Below are 12,456 nucleotides of genomic sequence, written 5' to 3' on the forward strand. Positions count from 1 at the left end.
CCCCAGAAACAAAAAACTAAAAAAATCTTTCCATGGATGGCTTCCTCCCGGTTTAGAGACACAATTCTTACAAACAACATTTTCTGTCTGGCATTCCCGCTGGACACCGGGCAAGTTAAAAAGACAACGAGGTCATGTCGTGGCACTTCCACACGCAGAGAAAGAGTACAGTATCTTCACGCAAACGCGCACCACCATGTTTTTTCCTAAATGAAGCATTTTCGAGCATAAAAATGTGTAAATGAAGTAATATGCAAATATAAGGCATTCAAAGAGGTTCTACACTGGTCATTCGGCGTCAGTAATATTACATTGATGAGACAATAGCCACCACAGGAAGTAATGTACACAACAGGAAGTAAAAAAAGAACAACAAGAAGGAACTCTCCCAATGTGTGAGTATGTGTGTGGCAATGTGTGAGTCTACATATGTCTGATTTTCTGTTATTATGTCTACCCCATTGGGTAACAGGAGTGTAAAGGTGACTATAGGGGTGTTATTTCATGTCTACAGGGCTCTGATAATGGTAAAAACCGTATTTTTGGACGGTCATAAACAGTTTTTCTGTGTCTTATTTTCTTAAATTGTGTCTACTATATTGGGTAATAGGAGTGTAAAGGTGACTATAGGGGTGTTATTTTATGTCTAGAGGGCTCTACTAATGTTAAAAAGTGTATTTGGAAGGTGGTAAACGTGTTTTCTATGCCGTATATGTTATTTTCTGTTATGTCTACTACAATATATTGGGCAACAGGAGTGTCAAGGTCACTATAGGGTGTATAGTTCATGTCTAGAGGGCGCTAATAAAGTTCAAAATAGGTTTTCTATGCCTGATATGTGTCATTTTATGTTATTATGTCTACTATATTGGGTAACAGGAGTGTAAAGGTGACTATAGGGGTGTTATTTTATGTCTAGAGGGCTCTACTAATGTTAAAAAGTGTATTTAGAAGGTCTTACAGAGGTTTCTATGTGTTATGTGTCTTATTTTTTGTTATTATGTCTACTATATTGAGTAACAGGGGTGTAAGGGTGATTATAAGGGTGTTATTTCATGTCTAGAGAGCTCTATTAATGTTTAAAAGCATATTTAGAAGGTGGTAAACAGATTTTCTATGCTCTAACTAATAAGGAATCCTACCTGGTGGTCAGGTATAGACCCAATGAAGCACCATAAAGGAAGAATTAGTGTCCAACATTTGAAATATGTACAAAAGTCTGTAAAGTTGCAAATGTAGTAAAAGATGCATGACAGTGAGGCGTTTCCAACTTGGATGTGCGTGACGACATGGTGGATGATTTCTTGCAACTAATCCACACGAGCGGCCGTTAGCGTGTGACCTGCGTGACGTGTGGCTGTCGGCGCTAAAGACATCATGGGGAATATTCAAGCGCGCTCTTCTGACTGAAAGCTTTGAGCACACAAAGAACATGCAAGGCCGCAAACACGCTTGATGTTTTCTGTTGCACGTCCCCCTACCGCGCGCAACCTGAGATGAGAAGCGTCTGACGGACACTGCTAATGGCTCCTATTGATCTCAAATTCTGTTCTGTTGTGTCTTTGGGGGGTGACGACACAGACGCACGACGGCTTGAAATCCCGACAGGCGAGCGTCTTTGCCCGCTTTCGTATTGATCGTCCGTCCTGGTAAATAAACTCCTGTTTCCAGTGAGCACGTTGCTTTTGAAATGTATCTGTCAAACGCTGATAAGAACACGCAAAACACACAACTTTTACCATCGCCAGCAGTCAAAAAGAAAGATGTCCACCAGTTGGCCTCAAATGTAACTCAAATTGAGCACCGTGAACCTTTGGTGAGAGGTATAAAAGTGGGTGTGGTCAACCTACTGTTCTCCGACACCTCCAGGATGTAGCGTATAAGCGGACTGTTTCCGTCAAAGGCCTTGGCCCAGGTCAGGTCGATGGCGCGCCTCTCGGATGTGCTCAGCACCGCTGTGGGGTTCTCAGGAGCGTGAGGCAGCTGCCTGCAGGGGAACAAGACGGAAGAACCCACTTCCATGAGGACGGGAATCTCACATTTGAGCCATTTTTAATTCTTATTTACAGTCATGGAAAAAATGGTTAGAGCGCCCTTGTTTCTTCAGTTTATTGATCCATTGTAATGCCTGGTATACCTAAAGGTACATTTGTTTGGACAAATATCATGATGATAACAAATATAGCTCATAAGAGTTTCATTTAAGAGCTGATATCTAGCAGCCTCCATGCTTTTCTTGATGATAACCAAAATCACTTCAGTTCCTACATGAATAGCTATAGCATTGTGCTGCCATAAAATGGAACTCTTATGAGCTATTTTTATTGTCATTGTTATATTTGTCCAAACAAAAGTACCTTTACTTGTATGAGGCATTACAATGAACAAGAAACTGAAGAAACAAGGGTGCTCTAATCAGTTTTTCCATGACTGTTATTTTGATTATTTTTATGCTTTTATTTAAGGATTTTTTTTAAATTAATTTTTTAATAATTTTTTTCTTTCTTTGTATGTCATTTTTATTAATTAATTTTTATTATATTTACGCTTTTATTTAAGTCATTTTAAATTTTTATTCATTTTTTAATGTTTTTAGCTACAGTAAGTCCCTTATAATGTGTATTTATTTTTTTTATACTTTTATTTAAGTGAGTTAAATATTAATGTATTTACATTAAATTTTAAACTTTTATTTAAATAATTTTATGTTGTTGTTGTTTCTTTTTTTACAAATTATTGAAGTAATTTAATTTGATTTAATTTTGTTTTTTTTACACTTTTATTCAAATCAATTCATTTTTTATTTATTTACACATTAAGTAATTTAGATTTTATTTTTTTATCCATTTTATTTAAATCATTTTTATTTTTGATGTTTTTTACACATTATTTAAGTTATTTAATAAAAAAATGAATCATTATTTCTACACTTTTATTGAAATCATTTTTATTTTTAATGTTTTTACACATTATTTAAGTAATTTGTATTTGATTTATTTGTATTATTTTTACACTCATTTAGATAATTTTTATTTCATTTTTTTACACATTATTTATATATTTGTATTGTATTTATTTTTTCGTATTTTTTACACTTTTATTTAAATCGTTTTTATTTTTTTTTTATTATTTTCATTCTTTTATTTAAGTCTTTTCTTTTTATACATTTTTTCTTGTATTAATAGGAGTGTAAAAGTGACTCTAGGGGTGTTATTTCATGTCTAGAGGTCTCTAATAATGTTAAAAAGCGTATATAGAAGGTGGTAAACAGGTTTTCTATGCTCCAACTATAAAAAAAATATTCCAAGTATGACTAGGCAGTCCTACTTGGTGGACATTGACTTCCTGTGGTCGGGTGTTGAACCAATGAAGCGTGAAGCGCCATAAAGGAGGGATTAGTGCTTATAACGTTTCACATTTCTGAAACAAGCTGACAAACAGGACAAGGTGAGGATGAGCCGACGCCATGTGAGTGGAAAAAAATCAGAGGTGTGAGGGAGAGCGAGAAAGTGATGGCGGCCAAAGGTTAGTCATCGTCATGACGTGTGCGTGTGCGTGCGAGGCCCACCTGACGCGGAGGTGAGCGCTGCGGGAGTCATTGCCGCCGACGGAGGTGACACGGCAGGTGTAGGTGCCGATGTCGCCCGACCACGTCTGGGAGATGTGGAGGGTGCCGTCGGCGTCCTGCTGCAGGCGAGGGATGGCGTGCACGTTGATGGCCACGCCCTCTTTCTCCCACACGTACCTGCAACGACACCACATTTAACCTTCACGCGTACGTTCTGGCCGCGTGTGTCGGGTTAACTCGTGATGCTTTTTGTGGAAAAATATAGGCTTTGGTCGCCTGTGGTCGATGGTGACGGTGAAGGGGGCGGAGCTTCTTACTCTCTTCTGTTTTTTTCCCTGTCACACATCCAAGACGCCCTGGAAGCTCATGAGATGAATAAAGCTCACTGGATGTGTGAGCGCGAGATGTCTTACCTGACATTTACGCTGGAATCATGCGTGACCCCGCAGGTCAGCGCAGCCTTCGTGCCTTTGATGACGCTCTGGTCTTGCGGGGGCATCGTGATCCGGGTGCGAGCTAAGGAGGAGACGAGGAGAAAAGAGATGAGGGAAAGTTCTCGGCTCTGGCGAGGAAGAGGCGGCGATGGCGGCGCTTACCCCAGACCACGAGGTCGGCGGACGCCTCGTCGATGCCGCGAGAGTTGCTGGCCATGCAGGTGTAGGTGCCGGCGTCTGAGATGTGCGAGGGCGAGATGAGCAGGCTGCCCGACTCAAGCAGCGTGAAGCGGGGCAGCTGGACTGAACCGCTGGCCAGCACGCGCTCCCCTGCAGGAGATGGTTAACGTCAGCATCCATCTCTCAACACTGACAGCTGGGAGGAGTGGACTCATCCAGGCCCGACTAGTTTGGTGCCTAAACAGGCTGCCATTGCAAAAAACACTCACATTGGAAAATATGTTGCAGTACCATTAAGCAATAACGCAGGGGGGGCCAAAGGGCAGTTTTTTTATTGGCCTGCGGCGCATTCAAAAATATCATTTAACAAGAAATCTACAAAAATAAACAAATGGAAACATCAGCAGTAAAAAGTTGTAATCTTACTTTTACGAGAAAAAGTCATAATTGTACAAGAATAATGTCTTAACATTCTGAGGAAAAACAATGTCATTTGAGTTAATAGAGCTGAAATATTGAAATATTATATATGATAATATGTATTATTAATATTATAATATTATGAGAAACAAACAAAGTTGTAACCTTTGGAAAATTACGTTGGGGAGAACGCTATAATATTATGGGAATAATGTCAAAATATTGATGGAATAAAGTAAAAATATTATGGGAATAATGTCATAATATTAGGACAATAAAGTAAAAATATAATGGGAATAATATCATAACATTATGGGAATGAAGTCAAAATATTATGGGAATAATGTCATAATATTAGGACAATAAAGTAAAAATATGATGGGAATAATATCATAACATTATGGGAATGAAGTCAAAATATTATGGGAATAATGTCAAAATACTATGGGAATAAAGTCAAAATATTATGGGAATAATGTGATAATATTACCGAAAAAATAAAAAAAATAAATGGAAATAATATACAAATATTATGGAAATAAAGTCAAAATATTATGGAAATAATGTCATAATACGATGGGAATAAAGTCAAAATATTATGGGAATAAAGTCATAATATTATGGGAATAAAGTCATAATATTGTAAAACAGCTGCAGTACATCCAGAATGCTGCTGCTCGAGTCCTGACTAGAACCAGGAAATATGAACATATTAGTCCAGTGCTCAGGTCTCTGCACTGGCTTCCTGTGGCTCAGAGAATAGACTTTAAAACAGCTCTGCTTGCGTATAGGTCTTCTCATGGTCTTGCTAAAAAAGTACATCTCTGACATCTTAGAGCCACATGAACCACTGTGAGCTCTGAGAAGCTCAGGGAGTGGTTTCCTGCGGGTGCCCAGAGTCAGGACTAAACATGGTGAGGCTGTGTTTCAGTTTTACGCGACAACCCTCAAAAATCCTTCTATTCAACTGTGCATATGACAACTGACACTATTTTATCTGCACTCTTCATTTTTAATCTTTATTTTGTTTTATGGGCGATTTAGGAAATTGTATGTAACGATTTTAGAATTATTTTATGTTTTCATGGAATGATTTCATGAAGTGATTTTAGCTTTCTTTTCTGTAAACCACTTTGAATTACCTTGTGAATGAATTGTGCTCGATAAATAAACTTGCCTTGCCTTGCCCATTATTCTTTGTCTACAACACATTGCACAACTCTTATACTGCAGGGGCTCGAGATAGCAAGCTGGCGAGCTAACCAGTTAGCCTCAAACTAGTTTCTTCTAAACTTGAGAAGGCAAAAACCTACCGCGTCCACGTGGGACGGAAGGAGAACTTTTGTTTCACTCTATGATGTGGGACATGCTATGGTTGACTTCATGACTTCATGCATAATGTCATGTAAGCTAACGTCTCAATGTTTTGTGTCAATACTGCCACCTGGTGACCACAATACTACATATCACTTGTATTTCCATATGTTTGGACTAATAATACACATGTGCCATAGTCTACCACCAAATGGCCATCATTTATTCATTAGTTTAATTAAAAGAAATTTAGCTGTGACTCTCAGCCTTTCACGCTGCTTGCATGTTCCAGTTAGCCTTTACCGGGAACGGCTGGATGGGCAAGGAGCCAGCAGGCGGCTGAAGATGGATGAGTACAGGGTAGATGGCAGCAAAGCTGGAGGGGAGTAGTGAACAATAGTGGATCACGAGAAGAAAGCAGGACAATGTTGTCCTCATTGTGATGCAAAGATGAAAAGCACAGTGCAGGATAACGCCTCGAATCCAATCAGGCTTTAGCCAGTAAGCCGCCGCAGACTATCCTCCCGTGTGTGATAGATAACATACCTTCTAATCCCCAGGTGTGTGTTTGCGTGCACGTGCAGCAAGGCCAACCTTTCTGCCAGGTGATAGCTGGTCTCGGAGCGCCGGAGGTCTCGCAGTGCAGGATGACGGACATGCCGTCGATCACGGTGCTGTCCGCCGGTCCGGCCGTGATGTTTGGAGCGATACCTGTGGCCGTTCACAGAGAAGAAGAATAGGAAGAAGAACAATATGAGAAAGTGAGAGAAGTGCTCCCATTCAGTTTGAGAGAGCTGCATCCTGATTTCTAGTTGGCGCTTTTGTGCGGTTAACTTTTGGTACACCGACGCAGCTGTCACCTCCTCGCCACGCAGACACAAAAGGAAGACAAGGCAAACATTAACTCACTTAGAAAGGTCACAGACACGGAATGAATGGAAAATAGATGAGAAATGAAGGCTGCTTCATATGTCCCTCAAAATCAGTAAGGTTCTTCATATACTCTTACATAAAAATACAGTAAAACCTCCCTTTTCACTCAACATTTTAGATCAGATTTTGCCTCGGTCGTGATTCACTGTTGCACGGAACAAACAAGTGCGTTTGGCCTGTGCTGTATGCATGATGGAGTGCCCGAACCAGGTGTGTCCAAGATAAGGCCTGGGGGCCTTGTGCGGCCCACAGCACATTCTACAAATATCATTTAACAAAAAAAAAAAAACAAAACAAACAACAGCAGCAAAAATGGGAAAATCTGCAGTCATTTTTCTACAATAGTCAAAATATTAAAAGGAAAAAGTTTTAGTTTCACAAGAATAAGCTTGTAATATTATGAAGAAAAATAACATCATTTTAGTGGCACAAGGATGAAATACTAAAGGGATAGTTCGTTTTTTGGCATGAAGTTGTATGACAGTCGGGAAAGAGTGGATTGCACCCTTCCGGGTTGGGAATGAGGTCCTGCCCCTGGTGGAGGAGTTCAAGTATCTCGGGGTCTTGTTCACGAGTGAGGGAAGGTTGGAGTGTGAGGTCGATAGGCGTCTGCAGTAATGCAGTCGCTGTACCGGACCGTCATGGTGTAGACAGAGCTGAGCCGATGGGCAAAACTGTCAGTTTACGGGTCGATCTACGCTCCCACCCTCACCTGTGGTCATGAGCTTCTGGCTTCCGAGCTTCTCCCGGATGACAGTGCTTTTCACCTCCTCTCTAAGGGAGAGCCCAGCCATCCTAAGGAGAAAACTCATTTTGGCCGCTTGGACCCGCCATCTTGTCCTTTCAGTCAATACCCAAACTCATGATGACGGTAGGAATTTAGCATCAATCAAAAACCAATAGTGTTTTCACTCTGAAATGAAAATGCCTTGGATGGGATGAGAGGTGTTTGAAAATGAGTATGGTTCTGGCTTGGATGGAGTAAGACTTGATGTTGTTGCGGAGCACTCACTGGTGACGGCGAGGTACGTGTTGGTCTGGACTTCGCCCGCTGCGTTCCTGGCGAAGCACTGGAACATTCCGGTGTCGTCGGGCAGGAGCCCGTTGACCTGCAGGCTGCCGCCCGCCAGCACCCTATACCTGGGTGTCTTCACCGGGTCGATGGGGGTGGCGTCCTTGTACCACACCATGTCCGGCTGGGGCACCCCTGCGGAAGGTTGCTAACGGTTAGCGCGTCAGGAACGCGTGTGCGTGCGGCTTCGAGTCGGTGCGCTCACCTCGCGCTTGGCAGGGAATGTCCACCACCTTCTCCATCTCGGCCGTGATGTGTTTCTCGGGTTCTTTGATGAACTGCGGCGGCTCTGCAAGAGAGGGAACGGCATGAGAAGGTGATGTAATCCTGAATCCCGCGGCTGTAATAGATAGATATAGATTTGTCCGGCCGCGCTCCAAAGACGCTCTGCTGCTTCAAATAACAACTGACAGCTTTAATTGGAAGGGCATGCAGACACGGGATCTTGCTTCAGGGATGCGTCACTCGGGGGTTTAAGCAAAAACCAAAAAGGCATAAAAGTCAAAAGTGGGAGAAAAAGACGTTTGGGCTTTGTATTCCGTGGCAGTTTTGGCAGTAACCTTCAAAGCGGCGGCGGGAGGACGGCATTCAAAGGGAAAGTTCATCACACCTTGCTCTTTCAATCACACCGCAACCTTGACGCCTTCAAAGCCTTCCAGCGCCGCCGCCACCCCTAAAAGCGACTCGGCCATTAAAGCGCTTTCGTCAGGACCGCCGCCATTAAGCTTTCTCCCGCGTCTCGGCCGCCGGCCTTCACGACTTCACAGGCCATGCTTTTGTGGGAATTTTTGGGCCGCCTCCAAAAGGTGTGAGGCTGATTAGGAGTGAAAATGGCACCCGGTGGCAGAAAATGAAGAAATTAACAAGCGAAGAAAGAAAATGACTTTTGAACCCCCCTGCAATTTCATTTAGGACAATAAAATCCCACAAAAAATGTAAATCACCATTTTCTTGCTTATAATTGAGATTGTCAAAAACATGACACATAATAAATACATATACAGTCGTCCCTCGTTCAAAGTGCTTAATTGGCTCCAGACGCTCCATCCGTTTTCTTCCGCTTCGCTAGGTCCGGGTCCAGACTTCCCGGTCTCCAGCCACGTCTTTCAGTTCCAATGGGAGGACACCAAGGCGTTCCCAGACCAGCTGTGAGACATAATCCCTCCAGCTTGTCCTAGGTCTGCCCCGGGGCCTTCTCCTGGCTGGGCATGACCGGAACACCTCACCAGGGAGGCGTCCGGGAAGCATCCGGATTAGATGCCCGAGCCACCTCAACTGGCGCCTCTCCATGTGAAGGAGCAGCGGTTCTACTCTGGATGACCGAGCTCCTCACCCTATGGTGCCTACACCTGCGGGGGCAAGCATAAGAGTCAAGGGCAGGCTCTTGAGCAACCTGGGCCTTATTGACGTCACTCTTAGGAACATCTTAGAATTCCTCGGATTATAAGATTTTTCTTAGAATTTTTTCTTACTACGATAAAAAATATTCTTAATAACATGCTACGGGCTCAATAGTGGAGGGATAATGTTTGTGGTGGACCTCATCAGGGATGAGCTTGCTAGTCCCACGCTATAACGCCTGAGATGGACGTCATCACAACATTGCGAGTCCTAGCCACAGGTGAAATGCAACAATGCAGCAGTGATGACTTGGGTCTGTCACAACCCTCTGTCAGCAGAGAGACCAGCCAGACCATGACGGCGCTTTCACAGCCTCATATCGTTAGCAATAACAGGAATGGCTGACAGCTGGGTCTGCATCCACCATTAACATCCAATACATTCTTTTGTAAAATGACCAGCATGGACAGTAAAGATAACAACAAGCATATCACTATAAAGGGCATGTGAATGAGGTACGTTCAAACATTTTGAAGTGGAGAATTTTGCTGAGTTTCATCATCATCACGTCATAAAATTAATGTCACGATTCTACATTTCTTAACTCATGCAATAGCAAAGACGTATTTATACGTTTTTCTAATCCCGGAAAGGCAAAAAGAGGTGATGACACGACTGCAGACTAAAAGAAGTCACTGTCACTGCGGTTTTAAGCCATAAAAACGGCCACAAGGTGGCAGAAGTGCATTTGATAAGAGCTCTGCATGGATCTTTACATGTATTGACACACTCAACAGCAAGGAGGACGTGGAAGAGCATGGAGGAGTGTGGCATGCAGAAGGTTAGCATTGAAGAGAAACTTCATGCACACACACACACACACACGCGCGCACATGCACATGTGTGCACACACACACACTTTAGTTCCGAATGTGAAAATTGTAAATAGTTTATGGTGTTATATTTGCAAATAAATTGCTATTTTGGTGTACAACAACCCTTTTTGTATTGTTTATGTTGTGGTACACTTTAGTCTTGGAGCAAAAATATCTTTTCACAAAAAGCTGGTTTTCTCTTCTTCTTTTCTTTTTTTTGTTGCAAACTGATATTGCCCTGAAGCTTACCTATGTTCTACTGCTGATTACTACGGGACGGAAAAACATAGAAACCAACTTGTTTGCCGCATGAAAGATGGGAACCTCACCTTTCTTTTGGTAGGCTCCATGTTGATGTAGCAATAGAACACAATATTCTGTGTGCCTTGAAAGATGAGTCAAAATCGTCTAAAACGGCCAGGACGGGAGGGGATGTCTTGTCTTTGAAAAATGGCTGGGAGTGAATGAATTAATGCAGTCCAAGTTCGAAGTGATGGGTTGATTTTACTGTCCATTCATTACGCGGAGCGGGGAGCGCATTTTTTCTCTCTTTTTTGGTCTTTTGTAACAACCAATTACAGCTCTTAGACGACATTAAAATGCATTATTAGAGCCGTGTAGACATGAACTAACACCCCTATTGTCGTGTTCTGCTGGCGCTGCTCTGCTGCCGCCTGCCTGCTCTTTCTCCTATGTTCTGACATAAGTTACCATGGAGATGTATTCTGTGGAGTTAGCCTGCTCCAGACCAGTCCAGACTGTCTTTGATCAGTTTATTTCTTCTCTCCACCAGTGCTAAAGGAAATTTTCCACCACAGTGCTCAAGGCTCGAGGCCTCTTGTCTCCAGAACATGTCCTTCACATGCTCATACTCAACAGCCTTGGACGTCTGAGCATTTTAAGATAGCTTTAGGTCCTGTCCACACAAATACGGATTTGGCATCTTGTCCACATACAAATAAAGGTTTTTGTCCTTAATAACTGAGCTTTTGGAAAACTCTGGCCAGGGTGAAGATTTTGCAGAAGTCCAGCTTCAGCGTATGTGTGTGGACGTCGAAGACTTTTGGCTTGTTGGCAAAAGATGATATATGCAGGCATTCCCACGTTACATACGTATAACTGAGTGTGTACAAATGTGTGTGTATAAGAGTACACATACGCCTACTTCCCTTTACTTTGACAAACAAAGGCGCCATTATGGACTTCAGAGATGCTACTGTTGCTGTTGTGCTCTCTAAAACGGCTACAACACTCCCGCCAACGATGGCGATTTGGGACAAAACCCGATTTGACCTCCAACTGGTGGGATGACTTTGACAAGCATGTGGTTGTTTTGGAAGAATGGCGTGATAATGTTCGTATGACAAGAAGACCGTGATTGCGTTTGACTGAGCTGCTTTGCCCGCACATTGAAATATTCCCTGTTATATATGTCTTATATTGCTGTCTTATGTGTTATATATGCAGGTCTTATATGTTATATATGCAGGTCTTATATGTTATATATGCAGGTCTTATATGTTATGTATGTCTTATGTTATGTATGCCTGTCTTATATGTTATATATGTCTTATGTTATATATGCAGGTCTTATATGTTATATATGTCTTATGTTATGAATGCCTGTCTTATATGTTATATGTGTCTTATGTTATATATGCAGGTCTTATATGTTATATATGTCTTATGTTATGAATGCCTGTCTTATATGTTATATGTGTCTTATGTTATATATGCCTGTCTTATATGTTATATATGCATGTGTCCTATATGTTATATATTTCTTATGTTATATATGCCTGTCTTATATGTTATATATGAATGTCTTATATGTTATATACGCCTGTCTTGTATGTTATACTGTATATGCATGTCTCATGTGTTATATTTGCCTGTCTTATGTTATATATGCATGTGTCTTATATGTTATATATGTCTGTCTTATATGCTATATATGCATGTCTAATATGCTATATATGCCTGTCTTATGTTATATATGCCTGTCTTATAAGCTATATATGACTTATATGTTATATATGCCTGTCTTATAAGTTATATATGACTTATATGTTATATATACCTTTCTTATATGTTATATATGTCTTATATGTTATTTATGCATCTTATATGTTATATATGTCTTATATGTTATATATGCATCTCTTATATGCTATATATGCCTGTCTTATGTTATATAAGCCTTTCTTAAGTTATACATGTCTTATATGTTCTTTATGCCAGTCTTATATGATATATGCCTGTCTTATGTTATATATGTCTGTCTTATATGTTAAACTGTACTGTATATGTCTGTCTTGT

The 12,456-nt window shown here is 41.3% G+C and overlaps 1 protein-coding gene across 9 annotated transcripts in view; it reads right to left on the bottom strand.

Annotated features, from left to right (window-relative positions):
• The window catches only part of sdk2b (sidekick cell adhesion molecule 2b), a 331,862-nt gene that overhangs the window by 43,870 nt on the left and 275,536 nt on the right, over positions 1–12,456 (bottom strand). For all 9 annotated transcript variants that reach the window (XM_054800274.1, XM_054800271.1, XM_054800269.1 and 6 more), the window contains exons 8-14: positions 8,127–8,210; positions 7,862–8,056; positions 6,511–6,627; positions 4,165–4,332; positions 3,982–4,084; positions 3,569–3,745; positions 1,851–1,987 (exon numbers count right to left, since the gene is read on the bottom strand). In XM_054800274.1, coding sequence (XP_054656249.1) covers positions 1,851–1,987; positions 3,569–3,745; positions 3,982–4,084; positions 4,165–4,332; positions 6,511–6,627; positions 7,862–8,056; positions 8,127–8,210 — 981 coding nt within the window. The remainder of the gene's footprint in view (positions 1–1,850; positions 1,988–3,568; positions 3,746–3,981; positions 4,085–4,164; positions 4,333–6,510; positions 6,628–7,861; positions 8,057–8,126; positions 8,211–12,456) is intronic.

Source organism: Dunckerocampus dactyliophorus, chromosome 15, assembly GCF_027744805.1.
Source record: "Dunckerocampus dactyliophorus isolate RoL2022-P2 chromosome 15, RoL_Ddac_1.1, whole genome shotgun sequence".
NCBI classification, from domain to species: domain Eukaryota; kingdom Metazoa; phylum Chordata; class Actinopteri; order Syngnathiformes; family Syngnathidae; genus Dunckerocampus; species Dunckerocampus dactyliophorus.